Consider the following 17,133-nt stretch of genomic DNA (forward strand, 5'->3'; position numbering starts at 1 on the left):
CCTCAGCTACACCTAGGTTCTCTGAGCTACAAGGGTGGGATGTGAAGTCTTGATTTACAGCCCTCCTCCCCACCTCAAAAGAAATAATTCATCAGTCATAAGTGTCCTGTTCAAATCACAATCCAGTGCAAACGTAATCTCAAACTGCATCTCTGGCACATCTGGTGCTTTGAGGTTCTGCACAAATTCAACATGGTAACCCCCACAGCATTCTAGGGCATAAAAGGGTCGAGAACAATAAATATCCACTGTAAGTGGCCACGAAGAAGATCACCCTGCCACATAGAGTGTCTTCCCTATGGTTGAGAAGCACTATAAAAGGAGGCTTTAGCTTCCTCTAAAGTTTACCATTATATTCACTAAAGCCACCACCTCTGATAAAGTTACTAGAGCTAAGATGGGTTACAAAGTTAGATAAGTTCATTAAATTCAACTCCTCAAACAATTATGTTTATCTATGACGCCCAGGTGAGAAAGACTTGTGAATCTATAAAGGTAGGAGAATGGGGAACTAAGACTTCAGGCCTTAAAATATGTTGGAAGAATTTTTCCTAGTCCCCACAAGCAGCTACGGTAATGAAGCAACAGGAGAAAATACAGAGCTGATGGTTTTGCTATTGTGCTTAAAAAACTAGGCTTCCTCAGTGAAGCACCTGATAAACTTAGGTGGCTGGATTACAGTGGAAAATCCACTTTACACACACAAACACACAAAAACTGGCGACTCTTCCCATCCCCAATCCCTGCACTGCTGAGACACAAAATGAATTTATGGCAAAGGATCCTTAATCCCCAGAGACGCTTTGGCTTGTGGAGCTTTTTTAAGGCCTCTCTGCCTGCCCGGTACCATGGGTTGAACGAGGGTTGTATAAAAATGGGGGCCTTGGGAAGCCTCCACGGTACAGGGCTGCAGGCCCCTCAGATGTGAACGTGAGCCACCCACCCAGCGAGACCTTTACACAGGGAACTTAAATCTAACCTTGATAAATAAAACCAAACGTTTATTTACACCAAAGAATTCCAACACTGGATCTTTCACATATGAAGGACAAAGTATTATATATATACACACAGCAAGGGGTGGCAGGGCTGTAACAAGAGAGTTTAGTTTTCCCACAATTACAGGTCTACCATTTCAGTTTCACTGGAGATAGTGGCTCTGCTCCTACCTCTCAGGTACATTTACAAGACTGAGGGGCAGGTCTTCTCAATGGATGGCATGTGAGGGAAGGGGAAGGTAGGAGGAAAAGGTAGAAAGCTTAAAATAAAATGCAGTGGCCACATCTCTCACTAGCTCTTCAAGAGTTACTAGCATGAAACCAACATAGACAATGTTTTTTTCTTTTGTAAAAAGCAATAATTATACCCAGTAACTAACTGAATTCAAAAGGGCCAAGTCAAAGAAAATTGAAATAGACTTTGCCTTCCCCCTCCTACCAGCTATAGAGCATGTTGGGAGATGAAAGGGGAAGAGGACCAAGGTAAGGAGCCTGGGAGGGACAGTATTAAAGTTTTAAACTGAACTGAAACTAAATTGTAAGTGAGTTGGATTTAGGTTAGGTCAATAAGACATGATTCATACTGAACAGACGTTTTCAGGACCTGTCTGCACTTTGGGTAGATTTTCAGCATCTCAGTGTAACTAAGACATATTTCCACTAGATTCACCAGTATAACCCCACTGAAGCACTTTTGGAGTAAAGTGATGTAAGTGACTAGCAGTACACTGCTCTTATAGGTTGGGTCCTTCCTTCCTCCTTCCTTCCCACCTCCCTTCAAGAAGCTACATTTTTGTAATCTCTGGAGGAGAGCATGAAATACAAACCCCTCGAAGTGTGGGATGGTAGGGGAGCAATGGTGGGCATGGGAAGAGATCTCCACCCAAGCGCAGCAGCCAGATTGAGGCTGGTTTATCTTTGTTCTTTAGTGGTGAGGAACTGAATTTGGAAGGGGAGAAAAAAATTTGTCCGTGAAATATTCCACCTGCAGATAATTTTTCAGGGAATCCCCTGAGTTATGAAAAGTTCGAGTTAAAAAAAAAAAGAAAGAAAAAAAAAGAAAATCAGCCTATTATAATTTTTTTTTTTTTATGACTGAACTACTATAAATCCACAAGCAACGGTTCAGACACGGTGCTTCTGAAGTCTTTCACCCCCGCCCCCCCGCAGGCACAAGCTGCATCGAGGGAGTGAGTGACTCCCCAGCCTCTGCTCAGGCATCAGGAGACAGAAGGGCCATTACTGCTGAGCGCCAGCGGCAGCTGGAACAGGCATCCCGAGGGGGTTGGCAGCAGCAATCACTGGTGAGCCTGCCAGAGGTCCAAGGGGTGAAGGGGTTGGCACTGAAGAAATCCCTGAAAGACAACAGCTGACAGTGAGCTAGAGACACCATGGAAATCTTAGTCACCAGTTTTTCAGAGCACCTATCGCAAAAGTGACACAAATTCTCATTTTATTAAAGGCCTCTCCTTAGATTTTTACAAAGTAAATCTAATTTCAAATTAAATCTTCACAAATTAAAATGACAAGCTCCAATAAATTTAGTAGACAGGTAAAGAAATCTAAGTTTGGAGAGTTTAAGCGGTTTGTCCAAGGTGCATGGCTAGTAAGTGGCATCTATGCTTGGATTCCAACCCAAGCCTGTCTAGGGCAGCATGTCCAACCAAACTTTATGCTCTGTAATCTGTACTAACGGCCACTAGCCATATGTGGCTACTGAGCACTTGCAATGTGGCTAGTGTAGCTAAGCAACTGATTTTACAATTTTATTTGATTTCAGTTAATATAAATAGCCACATGTGGCTAGTCACTATGAACTGAACAGTAGAAGGCTGGAGTCAAAGTTCATGCTCATGACCACATTCCCTTGTTAGCCAGCATTTTCAGTGCAGAAAGGATCATTTCTCATCTGTAAGCTAAAATAGTGTTTTAGGATTTACTTCCATTTAGTTTCTTCCACCCATGATCAGATTACCTGTTAGACTGCCCTCAATCAGCTAGTTCTTTACATTTTCAAAATGTTGTATATTTTCTGAATAGCCAATATAGTTACATGACTTAAAAATAGCTGAAAAGAGTACACAGTGAGAATTTTCCTTGCCCTGTCACTTGGCCAACTTATGGCACCACTTTTGGGGTGTACCCTTCCAGAAATATTTTATGCATATACTTAAATATAATTTTATAAAAATATGCATATAAGAATCACATATAAGAATGTGATTATATATTCTTGCCCATTCCTGGTCTTGGACATGGTCCTGCATCTTGCTTTCTTCATTTCACATTACTACTTTGGAGTTGAAACTAGACAAGAACACGAAACACTCATTCTTTTCTCTAGCCATATAGCATTCCACTGAATGGATGCCCTGTAATTCATTTTATCAGTTCCCTACTCTACACGGAGCTGTTTTTAATGTTCTTTGATTACAGATAAGGCTAGAATGAGTAACCTTGGACATATATCATTTTGCACGTTGGCATGATACCCAGAGGATAAACTCTAGAAGGCAGCTAGTTCTTTAAAAAAAGAATTCAGACAACAGCAATTCTTTGAGGGTGTCTAAGTACCCTCACGATCACGAGTATATTCATGTGGACGCTGCCTACATATATAATTCTTAGGGGACAGGCCTATGGCTTCTTTTGGGTAACTGTGGTTTCTTCTGGGTAAAAACTCGCTCTAAATCATAATGACTCAACAACATTAAAGATAATTTCATATAAAACATTATAATTTACTAGGTACACTGTAGTTGCTCTGGAAAAACTCAGAGAACCATTCTTTTTTTAATTAATTAATTTTATTTATTTTATTTTTGGCTGTGTTGGGTCTTTGTTGCTGCGCGCGGCCTTTTCTCTAGTTGCAGCAAGCGGAGGCTACTCTTCGTTGCGGTGCGCGGGCTTCTCATTGCAATGGCTTCTCTTGTTGCGGAGCACGGGCTCTAGGCGCACAGGCTTCAGTAGTTGTGGCTCGCGGGCTCTAGAGTGCAGGCTCAGTAGTTGTGGCACACGGGCTTAGTTGCTCTGCAGCATGTGGGATCTTCCTGGACCAGGGCTCGAACCCATGTCCTCTGCACTGGCAGGCAGATTCTTAGCCACTGCGCCACCAGGGAAGCCCGAGAACCATTCTTATACGCATATATACCCATGTACAAACCCCATCTCTACTCTCCCTCATTTTCTTAATCTTGTTTCTGAGGACAGCATCACCTACTGTCACTCTAACCTGTGAGATGAAAGGATCTCTTTACTCCTCATGGCTTGTTGAGACTTTCAAGTCCCAAATAATTTTTGTGATTCTGGCCTAGAAGAGACTGTTGATACTCTTACTCAAGGCAGGGCCATTAAGGTATACCAGGTTTCAAAAGCATCCTGAAACCTGGTGGGGAGAGCCATACAGGGCAGTATGTCAATAAGGTAATCATTATAGAGAAGAGGGAGGGCCACAGAAATCAGGTCACAAAGAGGGAGCAAAATTAAGAATGATAACTGACTTCTATCTTTTCTTAAAAAAATAAATTTACCAATGAACTGACCTGACATCATATTGGCGCTGCTGACAGGCGTACTGCCCCCTGGCATGCTAGATGAGCCCATTCGAGCCTGGTCCTTCACAACAGTGTCTAGAAAAGAGACAAAAAGGTTAGATTCTGTTATGCTTGAAGGATTAAACTAATGGGCTGGGGCCTTAAAGCAGTCATCCTCATTCTTTACATTTTATTTGTATTCCATATTATTCCCTTAGTAATAGAATTAAGGTGTCAACTGCCTTCACTATGAATTGAACAAGTAATACAAAATAAAACTATCTTTCCTGTCAAACTGTGGTAAAGGCCAACTACTAAACTAAATAGTAGGAAAAGGAGGTAATTATCCATAGTAGAGCTAATTTAAAACAAAACCAATCCTGTTAGAATTTAATGACATAATACAATTTACCCTTACCCAAACAGAAATATATTATCAGAGTGAATTGGTTTTACTGCGGTTTACAGCTTGGTGCCAAACAGGCCAAAACTACAGGCTTGTGCAAATTAGTGCTATGACCACAGACTTCACTCTACATCTCCATCAGCCTTTCAGTCTGCTTCAGGTACAGGAGACTGAGCAAGAGTGTAATTGATTCACTAAAATACCACCCAACCACTCCCCAAGGAACAACCCAACACAGTGAGGATGGGGTGCAGCTAAGTGGCATTTTCATTCATGACAACAGTTAGCTATACTCACAAACCTAGGTCAAGGTGTTCATACAATAAGGTTTTCAAGCCTTTTTGGCTCTCTCCAACAAATGATTAACAAGAGACGGGACAGATATAGGGCTGTATGTTCTAATCCAACCACTCCAGACTAGCCACTGAGAAGTGTCACCCACGCAGTAAGAAAAGCAATTTATTTAGGAGTGATCATGAGTCAGGTACTCTGTGTTAGATAAGAATCCTCTCAACAATCATGGTCCCCACTGAAGAAACCAAGGCTCACTGTGGGTGAAGTAACCTTGCAGCAAGCTAAGTACAGGAGGTTGGAATTCCAATTCTGTTCTGTAGGGCTCTGGGCCCAGGGCTTTCTTCACAGCATATATTCTCCCCTGCCTGGTACAATCTACTGGGCAGGCCTGCACAGGCTCTGTGGACTGAACAGCTGGACTCACAGAAATAGGGGTGCTCCATGGCCTCTCTTGCGGTGAGCCGTGACTGGTGGTCGTACCGCAGCAGCTTGTCCAGGAAATCCAAGGCCTCAGGGCTGACAAGGTGCTGGTTTTCACTGTGGACAAAGCGTTCCCATCGCTTACGGGAATGTCTGCAGAGCCAAAAGGGGGAATGAGAAATGGACCAAGGGGCAGAGAAGCCCAACATTTCACTCCTACATTTTCCTTAGTGGCTAGGATTCCAGCCAATCACAAGAGAAATAAAAACTCAAGAGACTAGTCTTATACCGCTCTGCCACTGCAGAGACAACAAAGCTAATTGGAGAGACTGGAAATAGCAGTGTTGCAGAAAAGAGAAATCTGGGTCCCCATAATTTTATGAAACATAATTCAGGTTACTTTACAGGACTGAATGCTCCTGCACAGCAAGGAGGGCCAGGTGGCTGGGCTAACCAGGCCTCCCTCCCCATCCCCCACACCCCCTTTCCTGGCATCTCTGCCACTTGGCCAGGAAAAGCCTTTGTATCAAGAAAGTTCACCTCTTCCTGTTAAGTGGTGAATGAGTTAGTATTGTGTCTAGTCACTATTTTTAGAGTCTGTTGTCTGCACATCAGTCTTGAAGCATGTACTTATTCTATGACTATTTCTTTCTCTTAGAGACAATTCTGTCATTTAGAGGAGCAAGTTGAATCAGGAGATTTTGATTTCTGACTCAACGGTAACCCTTCTACTAGACTCTACATAGTCAGGAATCTTCTGACTACAACCTCCACACTCAGAATCCTGTAAGTGCATCTGGGGAAATGGCCATTCAATCCAATGCTTTTATCACACGCCTGCCTATGCAGCGTTCTGTAGCAGTGGACCAGAGATACCTCAGCAGTGTTGGCAAAGAGAACATAACTATTCTGGGGATCCAAAGTACCAGTTTACACCCAAACTGCTTAAGGCACAGATGCACAGATTTTATTTTGTGACTTACCTGCCCAAGATATCGTTAAAACGTGGATCTAATTCAATGTTGTATTTGTCAATATAGTCATATAAATCTTCTGTCCCCAGAACCTTGGCTATCCTCACCAACTAGGATTGAAGAAGACAAAACCCACACCAAACGCATATTACATGATTAAATCAACAATTAACCATGACTGAATTAACAGAACGGATCATCATGGCTACAGGTATGAATGTTACAACCAATTTACTTCAATTTTTTTTGCACAACATGAATGGATTTCCACATAACGTTCCCTAAATTATTACTGATGTGAATGTATCAAACAGAAAAAGCAAACCACTTTATAACCCGCTTCCTTCCTTCTGGTGAAGTCTTATTTTTTTCCCCCTTACAACCCAGCTGAAGATGTCACTTCCTTTGGGAAGCTCCCCCCCAACCCCATATACTCAGACCACTCATTCCCATTACAACTGTCTTTTGTATCTTGTCTACACTTCTACTCTGACATTTACTACTGTAACTTACTTTCTTATATGTTTGGTTCCCTTGCTAGACAGACTATGAAGAACTTTTGAGATGAGGGGCTATTCTTTCTTTCTGTCTATATTCCTCAATTCTGCATGGCACCTGATAAAGAGTTGCTGATTTTAACTGAATTCACATGGTATTCTTCGACTCATGTGAAAAATGGTCATCATACGTATATAACATTCTCGAAATGATAAAATTGCAGAAATGGAGATTACAACAGAGAAGCATAAAAGAGGGGGAGGGGAACTTGGTGCGACTATAAAAGGGCAAATGAAGGATCCTTGAGGTGACAGAGATGTTCTGTACCTTGGTTATATTGATATCAACATCCTGGTTGTGATACTGTACATAGTTTTGCAAAAAGTTATGTTAGGGGGAAACTGGATAAAAGGCACACCATATTTCTCTGTATTAATTCTTACAACTTCACATGAATTTACATTACCTTAAAATAAAGTTTAATTAAAAAAAAAAGTCATTGTGGTCAAACAAGGCAACAGTACCTTCCACAAGGCCCTAGAATCATTCCAGGTTCCCTTGAATGAAATGGCCCCTTGATCTACAAGGGGAAGTGCAGCTAGTATAAAAAATACCATCTATATTTCTACTGACATACATCAACTCAATCTGTATGACGAGACAAAAGGATCACAGAAATACCACATATAAACCAACATGTTGGAGAAAACATTCCTAATCCTAATAAAAGTTCACATTAGGAGATTCTAAGGTAATATCCTATATTTTAAACTGTTATTCTTTGAATTGTAAAATATTTCCTAAAACATGTATATACAAGTACATCTCACAATTAAACAAGCAATGCAAAGGAAAAACTCTAATTTCAAAAGCTGAACCAATAGTTCCCAAGACACCAATCCGAGGATCAATGTCAGGTTGGCTGACAAGCAAATATTTGAAAATTATTCTAGGGTCCCACTCTCAGATTCTAACTTATTAATTTAATAGCTCTCAGGTGCGGGGGGCCAAGCATCTGTATTTTAGCAAGATCCACTGCAGTTTCTAATGGGTAAGCAGATCTGGCCGTCACTTGGTAAGACCAGTAAATTTCCTAATAGGAACAACATATATCACCTGATCATAATTGTCATGTCCATGGAAAAATGGCTCCTTCCGGAAGATCATACTTGCCAGCATACAACCCAAGCTCCACATATCCAAACTATAATCATACATCTGCATTAAAGAAAATGTCGTCATCACACATGAAATGACAAGAATGAATCCTGTCACTTCAAATTTTTTTAGAAAAGCTTTTTATTAAAAACAAACCACTCCACTGACTTAAAGTCCAAATACCAAAAACATGTTTTTCTTCTATGCATTCCCACCCATGCTCCCCCACCCTCATTTTAAATCTGTACATACTATTTTGAATTACTTTCTTCACTTACGTAAGAACAACCCAATTGTCAGCCTATGGAAACCTTCTAACGTGTATCATTTTTTTATTGCATGAATGCTTCAGAATTTAATCTTTAACTTCTCCTACAACAGGATAGTGTTCTGTTTTTCACTATTATAAATAATGTTGTAAAGAATATTTTTATGTATAAAATGTTTTTTGAACTCAGGGTTATATCCTCAAGACCCCAGAAAAGGAATTTCTAGGACAGAGTCTGAACTTTTTAAGGTATCTGATAACACCTGGGAGGACTGGGGCAGGAAAGGTATTCCCAAGGATTTTGTTTCCGTGAGAAGAGTGCTTTCTTTTCTTTTTTGGTAGAGGGAAGGTCTTTATATCTAGATATAATTTAAGAAGAGAACATTTTTTTCAGTTTACTTTTAAGGTTGGTTAAATCTAGCTTACAATTCTCAAACTAGCTTTGTAATTTCTGATTAGAAAAAGTGTCTTTCTCTTCAGTTAGGATCAAATGCAGATCTATTCATATTCTACTGACATTATGACAATACAAACATAAGTTGTGGCAGATGAACTGAAGTGATTCATATTTTACATTCCTATAAAAGGGATAGCCATGGATGTGCATAAATGGCCTACTCAAAAGTGCAAAATGACATTTTTTGCAAATTATGTGCAAAATAAACACAAGGACCAAAATTTTATCTGCCCTCCTCTTCTCACCTGATAGTCTACAAGTAGCTCAGGACCTTTGAAATATCGGGAAGCAACTCGGACGTTATATTCTTGGCCAGGATGGTAAAACTCAGCCAAACCCCAGTCTATTAGCCGTAGCTGAAATAAGAAGATAATAAATAATGAGTGACTTCATCTTTTGAGTTACCCCTCACACTGCCATTAGAGCACTCTTTTTATTTGGCTGCGCTGTGCAGCTTGTGGGATTTTAGTTCCCTGACCAGGGATTAAACCCGGGCCCTCGGCAGCAAGAGCACAGAGTCCTAACCACTGGACCACCAGGGAATTCCCCAGAGTAATCTTTTTAAAAATAACAGCCATGTCACTCTCTATTGAAACCCCTTCAGTGACCACCTATTGCATTTAGGATGAAAATAAAACTTCTTAGCTTGACATACAGGGTTCTCTCCAGGATCTAATTCCTTTGCTCTAGTGTGACTTACAGTTCCTGAAAAATACAATCTCATTCTGTGCTTCTGCAAATTTTTTTTTTAGTGATTTTTTAAAAAACATCTTTATTGGAGTATAATTGCTTTACAATGGTGTGTTAGTTTCTGCTTTATAACAAAGTGAATCAGTTATACATATACATATGTCCCCATATCTCTTCCCTCTTGCGTCTCCCTCTCTCCCACCCCTCTAGGTGGTCACAAAGCACTGAGCTAATCTCCCTGTGCTATGTGGCTGCTTGCAAATTTCTTAAACTGCTCATCTGACTAGAATGTCTCCACTATTCAATATAGACTCCTACTGTGGTGAACACCTCATCTTTTGAGTTACTTAAGTTAGCTCCTTTAATGAAGTCTTTTCTAATTATGCAAATAGAAGCAACTATTGTCTTTGATATGCCCCCCTACCCAACCAACCTTAAAATTTCTTTAATAGAACCTACAGCTCTTTACTGAATATTTGTTTGCTACCTTTTAAAAAAAGATGGACTGGGGACTTCCCTGGTGGCACAGTGGTTAAGAATCTGCCTGCCAATGCAGGGGACATGGGTTTGATCCCTGGCCTGGGAAGATCCCACATGCCGCGGAGCAACTAAGCCCGTGTGCCACAACTACTGAGCCTGCACTCTAGAGCCCTCAAGCCACAACTACTGAGCCCGCATGCCACAACTACTGAAGCCCACGTGCCTAGAGCCCGTGCTCTGCAACAAGAGAGGTCACCGCAATGTGAAGCCCGCACACCACAATGAAGAGTAGCCCCCGCCTGCCACAATTAGAGGAAGCCTGCGCGTAACAACAAAGACCCAACGCAGAGAAAAATAAATAAATAAATTTATTTAAAGAAAAAAAAAACTGAGTAAAGAAGAAAACGTTTTAAAAAAAAAATATGGACAGTAAGATCCTTGAGGGTAGGGACTGTTTTATTCACCTTTGCTAATTTTTAGAATTCAATGTAATGCCCAGTACACAGGAGAAAACCTAAAAATATTTACTGAGTGAATGCAGTAAGAGAAAAGCCACACAAAACAGCTCTTACCAAAATGTATCCTGAAAGTGGAAACAGTAGTAGCAAGGACAAGAGGCAACCTTAGCAACTATACCCCAATTAAAAAAAAAAAAAAAAAAAAAAGGCAACCTTATTTGCCCTTTGTGTGCAAACCATGACCATGATTTGAAGTGTGAGCACTAGGGTCTGAGTAATGCCTGACTGCTCCAGTACTGTCTCCAAAAGTTCACTGTTAATTAGGTTCAGTGTCTTCTTTTAGTAAACAAAGGGAAATATAACAAAAGGTATGAAAGAAGATATAACTTTTTTATCATCTTTCTCTTCAACCTCTTAATATCAGTGCTCCAGAGCTGTCCCTGAGCTTCCTGTCTTATCAATAAGTATTCCCAGATGACCATTTCTGGTCTTGTGGCTTCACACACAGTATCTCTGCTTTTCCCACCTACACTCTCTAGCCTACACATATCACCAGCCATCTCTCTGTGATCACCTAACAGACATCTCAAAACTAAACCTCTGGTAATTCCCTGCAAAACCTGTTTCTCCCAGATTCCTCCTCCTCTGTTACCTTCCATTTATCCTGTCATTCAGGTCAAAAACTTTTCACCCTGGACTCTTGTCTCCCTTTCACCCCAAGTCTAATCTGTTAACAAATCCTGTTGGCTCTACTGTATTCTGACCATATCATCACATCCACTGCCATTGCTCCGGTCCATGCCATCACCAATCTCTGATTTATTGCAAGAGCTGCTTTTCTTAACTGGTCTACCTTTCACTTTTACCCTCAATTCTCCACACAGGAACCAGAATGATCCTTTTAAAAAGTATTTTTATTTAAAAATGATTATAAATTCATAGGAATTTGGAGATGTTCTGTGTACCCTTCACCAGTTCCCCTGATGGTAATATCTTACATAACTATAGTACAATATCAAAACCAGGAAACTGACAATTCAGAGACCTTTCTTTTTCAGCAGTTTTACATGCGTAAGTGTGTATAGTACTACACAATTTTATCACATGTGCAGCTTCATATAGCTTACACCATAAGATAAAGGACATCACCACAGATGTCCTTTGTGCTATACCTTCCTCTCACTTTCTAACCCCTGGTAACCTCTCTGTTTTCTAACTATTGTTTTGAGAGTATTATAGAAATGGAACCATCAGTTTAACTTTTTGAGGCTGCTTTTTTTCACTTAGCATGAGACCCATCCAAGCTGTTACATTATCAATAGTTCTTACTAATCAGTAACAATACTACATGGTATGGATACACCAGAGTTTGATGAATCATTTATGCACTGAAGGTTTTTGTGTGGACCTAAGTCTTTCTTCAAAAATTTTACCAAAAATTTTACCATTTGTCCTTGTAAAGGAGTTTGCCAACTCCTGACTTATGACATCAAACCCAATTTGAAAACCATGTCTAAGTCTTTGTTTCTCTGGGATAAATGTCACTGCTGGATTGTTTATAGCTTTTAAAGAAACTGACAAAACTATAAAACAATAGTTTGACACTTTCCAAAATGAGTATGCCACTTGACATTCCCATCAGCAATGTATGAGAGACTGAGTTACCCTGCATCCTTGTCCGTATTTGGAACTGCCACTATTTTTTATTTTAGCTGTTCTAATAGATGTGTAGTGAACTTTTAAATACTCAAGTGAGAACTTACCAACCCTCTGCTCAAATCCTGCAAAACCCCTGTGTCTTCGGAGAAAAGGCCTGACAGTGATCTTCCAGGTTTTGCATGATCTGGTTCTATTTATCTCTCTGATCTCCTTTCCTTCCCCTCTTCCCCGTGTTCATTCCATCCCAGCTCTATCCTTGTGCTGTTCCAACACGCCAGGCACATTTTTGTCTCAGGGGTTTGCATCTGCTATATCCTCTTCCTGAGACTGCATGGTTGACTCCCTTCAAGCGTTCTCCAAAACGTCACCTTCCTAATGAAACCTTCTCCTTACCACCTTGTTTAAAACTGCAACACCCTCTGCCACTCCCTAATCCTGTTTTATTTTTTCTTCCACATCACTTTTTTTTTTTTTTTTTGCGGTACGCGGGCCTCTCACTGTTGTGGCCTCTCCCGTTGCGGACCACAGGCTCTGGACGCGCAGGCTCAGCGGCCACGGCTCACGGGCCCAGACGCTCCATGGCATGTGGGATCTTCCCGGACCGGGGCACGAACCCGTGTCCCCTGCATCGGCAGGCGGACTCTCAACCACTGTGCCACCAGGAAGCCCCTTCCACATCACTTTTAACTTTCTATCCTACCAGTCTCCCCCAGTTGTGAACTCCTATGGACAAGAATTTTTAATCTATTTTTGTCTCACACATATATCCCCAGCCTCCAGAACAATACCTATTACATAGTGTGTGCTTAAAAGAATACTAACTGAATGAACAAATCACCTATATCCCCAAAGCCTACAACAGAGAGCCATCACTGCATAAAAGGTGGGCTTGGGTCACCTTAAAAAACAGAAATGTAACACTGCAGCTTTCATTAAAAGTACTTGTAGAGCTCAGGGGCCTCATGATACTTGCTAATAAGCAGCAGCATTTTCTGAATATTTCATCCATTTCACAACTGTACACACTTAATTCTCACAATAACCTAGTGGCATGCAAGACAAATATTACTTGTATACTCACTGTATAGGTTAAAAAAAAAAAAAAGAGGCAGATGAGGAGAAAGGCATTTCCCAAGAGAGTAGTTTTTCAATAAATAAGACTAGAAACCAGGTTCCCTGCCAAAACTAATGCTTTACCCACTACACTAATCTGTTTTCTTTTTGATAGGAATATGAATGAATGAATAAAGTTTTAATCATTGTGATTTTTAAAAAAAATTTATTTTATTCTAGTTGATTGACAATGTTGTGTTAACTTCTGCTGTAAAGAAAAGTGATTCAGTCATACATATACATACATTCTTTTCCATTAGGGTTTATCACAGGTTACTGAATATAGTTCCCTGTGTTATAGAGTAGGACCCTGTTGTTTATCTATTCTAGAAACTCCCAGTCCATCCTTCCCCCACCCCCCCCCTTGGCATCCACAGTTTGTTCTCTGTGTCTGTTTCATAGATAAGTTCATTAATGTCATATTGTAGATTCCACACTGATTTGTTCATTCATTCATTCATCAAATATTTATTAAGTGCCTAACAGGTACCACGGACTATGACAGATGCTAGGAATAAAATGTTGAAGATGGGTTGTTAACTCTATCATGTTGATAAATAAGACTTGTCCATCTACCACTTTACCTTTCTGTGCTCATGATCAATCATGACATTATGGGGCTTTACATCTCTGTGCATAATCCCCATGCTGTGACAATAATCCAGGGCCTGTGGGAGGAACAGGTAAGAAAGGAAAGCGTTAGCTTGTATAAGAGTGATTTTTTAGTTAAAGTCCCTTACCTTTTCCTCCACAGTTTTCCTTCTAGCCTCACAACACTCCTGAGAGTCAAAGTAAGGACAATCACTTCCGCAGGTACTTTTTAGAGTCTTGTGCAAACCCATGCATGCATGGCCTCTAAACTTCAAATCCTGTTCTTGCACAGTTGTTTCAACATCCTTTTTGTTAAAAAGACTCAAAGCGTACACCAATCACGTGACTTCCAATTTCTCCCCCTTACCCAAAGCCTGGATTATTTTCACAAACACGAGCCCCTCAAAAGAAGAAAACTGATCTGTACTACAAACCTTGTATTCAAAGAACAGTAATTCTTTAGCAGCTAAGAGTATGCAGTAGAGGTCGGCAAACCATGGCCCATGGGCCAAATACGGCCTGCTGCTTGTTTTTGTGAATGCTTAATTGGAACATAGCCACATCTATTTGTTTGCATGTTGCCTGTGGCTGCTTTAATGCTACAACATCAGAGGTGAGTAGTGTGAGAAAGACTCTATGTACCACAAAGCCAAAAATTTTACCATTTGTCCTTGTAAAGGAGTTTGCCAACTCCTGATTTATGACATCAAACCCAATTTGAAAACCATGTCCAATCTCAAACTAGTGAGTGACATAACCTCTGGGGCTTGCTAATCCAGGTCTTCAAGTCAGCTGATGTCATTGGCCAAGTTCTTGTCCTTTCTGAAGGGCAACTTGGGTTCCTATGGTTCCCAGGGTTAGGCAAGCATATCCTTAACTTTCGGAAGTCCTGTTTGCCACAATAATGCACGAGATCATTGAATGGAATGGAATGATCAAATATCATTGAATGAATGGAAAGATCAAACATTTCTGCTGGCATAGTCTCTTCAGGGTACTTCTAAGGTTCAAATGCAGGCTTTATGTCAATCCTCATTTAGTAAGACACTAGCCAACTCTTAGCAATCTTCTTATCTATAAAGCTGATCTTCTGACTACTGGAAGCAACATATTTGGTGATCCCACTTCAGGAATCAAAGTTCATTCTAAATCACCAATCTCTAAGCACAGATTTACATAATCTTTAGGACAATGGCCCTTTGAGGGCTGAGTTCAAGCTTACTGTTTTACTTGTTCAATTTTAAGTGAAATAAAGTACACCAGAAGCCATTACACCAGGAGTTTTTTTTTTTTTTTTTTTTACAAGTTTTGACAATTTAACTGTAACTTTCGTAAGAGCAAGATAGAGATATTTGTTAAGGAGTCCCACCTCTCTTCTAAATACCCCTTCCAAAGCATTATAAATTATATTCTTACTAGACCCTTATTCCATAACCTTTACATCAGCATAAGAATTCTGATGCTACTAATTTATTAAAAATTTATATAAACAGACCCCCAAACCCCATATTTTACAAAGTTAACCCACTGGCTTTTCTACAGTCATTTTGATTATTTAACAAAGGGGAGATCTAAAGATATTTAGTATTCAAGGTTCTCTTACCTTCAGAATCTCATACATGTAAAATCGAATATCATAGTCTGTTAACGTCTGGTACAATTGCTGTTAAAAGACAAATGCAACATTTGAGCCATGAAATAGTACTGAAAGGAAGGAAATTTCTCATCCTCATTTGTAGTAATTCAAATCAAGACTGGGCTCATTTACCACTGTTCTAAGATCTGTCTGTTCACCAGTCTCTACTTCTCCAATATAAAACGAAAGAGATACTTTGGGTCTTTAACTCTATATATAAAAGTGAAGAATTACTTAAGTTCATATTGCTGAAGCTATAATCTACTTTTGGGAACATACCAATTTACATATGCAACACGCACTGATATACATTTGTAGTTTTTCATTTACCTCCAGATCTTCTCATAAAACACGCGGGCAAACACATAGCCTCCTTAGTAGGGTATTAATTCACCTTTGGCCTACAGTTACAGGCACTGCAGATCACCAGTGGGTATGCAGATGCATTGCTGTCAAATCTGCTGAGCCAATTTAATAGAACTGTCCCAATTTGAAAGTAAACTCTGAACATGTCATGAAAGTAAACTCTGAACATGTCATGTATCTTTTCCAGTTTCTAAAGAGTTTCAGACTTTAAAAAAATGTACATATCATTAAATGGTCAGTGGTGTCCTCTGACAACATTTTCCTTGAAATTATCATTCTGATTCTAACACAATTCTTCTTCCTTTTTTCCTCCACTCAGCAAAAGAATTCACTCATTTATTGATACCTAACATTTCTCTTTTTAAAATTTATGTATTTATTTATTTTTGGCTGCATTGGGTCTTCGTTGCTGTGCGCGGGCTTTCTCTAGCTGCAGCAAGCAGGGGCTACTCGTTGCTGCAGTGCGCAGGCTTCTCACTGCAGTGGCTTCTCTCATTGCAGAGCACAGGCTCTAAGCACGTGGGCTTCAGTAGTTGTGGCACACGGGCTCAGTAGTTGTGGCTGCCGGCTCTAGAGCACAAGCTCAGTACTTGTGGCGTACGGGCTTAATTGCTCTGTGGCATGTGGGATCTTCCTGGACCAGGGCTCAAACCCATGTCCCCTGCATTGGCAGGCAGATTCTTAACCACTGCACCACCAGGGAAGACCCATATACCTAATGATACTGGCCTGGTGCAAAGGCAAGTCAAATACCTTTACAAATTAAAACCCAAGAGAGTGCCTACATTCTTCTGTTGTGCTGGAGTTGAGAATTGTTGAAATTGGCCAGAAGTCAGAGTATCTGTTGCAGAGGTTTGCGCTCTACCAGAATTTACACTACCCTTCCCCACCCATCTCTTTTTAAGATCTAGAACCCAAAGATTCTGAGGAATCCTAAGGTATAAGCAAGCAGTCCTTGCTTTTATATATAGACAATACATTTCTTCTTGAACTTTGTCATTTTAAAGAGGAATGTCCTAAGGCCGGATCCTGACTAAACATGAGCTGTTGCTTTCATTAAGTATGACATCACCGGAAACTGTCAAACGAATGGTAAACTGTCAAATGGTGAGAAATAAAAGTACTGGTCATTAG

The 17,133-nt window shown here is 40.3% G+C and overlaps 1 protein-coding gene and 1 non-coding gene across 2 annotated transcripts in view; both read right to left on the minus strand.

Annotated features, from left to right (window-relative positions):
- Positions 1–979: 979 nt before the first annotated feature.
- CSNK2A1 (casein kinase 2 alpha 1) overlaps positions 980–17,133 on the minus strand; it is a 54,583-nt gene continuing 38,429 nt past the window's right edge. Inside the window, 9 exon segments of the mRNA XM_060031096.1 lie at positions 980–2,275; positions 2,277–2,353; positions 4,541–4,627; positions 5,656–5,804; positions 6,635–6,735; positions 8,240–8,341; positions 9,252–9,362; positions 13,991–14,074; positions 15,601–15,660. Coding sequence (XP_059887079.1) covers positions 2,219–2,275; positions 2,277–2,353; positions 4,541–4,627; positions 5,656–5,804; positions 6,635–6,735; positions 8,240–8,341; positions 9,252–9,362; positions 13,991–14,074; positions 15,601–15,660 — 828 coding nt within the window. The 3' untranslated portion in view covers positions 980–2,218.
- On the minus strand, positions 9,476–9,548 carry TRNAK-CUU (transfer RNA lysine (anticodon CUU)). Its single transcript has one exon. It is a non-coding gene; the product is annotated as a tRNA-Lys (tRNA).

The sequence above is a fragment of the Delphinus delphis genome, chromosome 15, assembly GCF_949987515.2.
Source record: "Delphinus delphis chromosome 15, mDelDel1.2, whole genome shotgun sequence".
Classification (NCBI taxonomy): domain Eukaryota; kingdom Metazoa; phylum Chordata; class Mammalia; order Artiodactyla; family Delphinidae; genus Delphinus; species Delphinus delphis.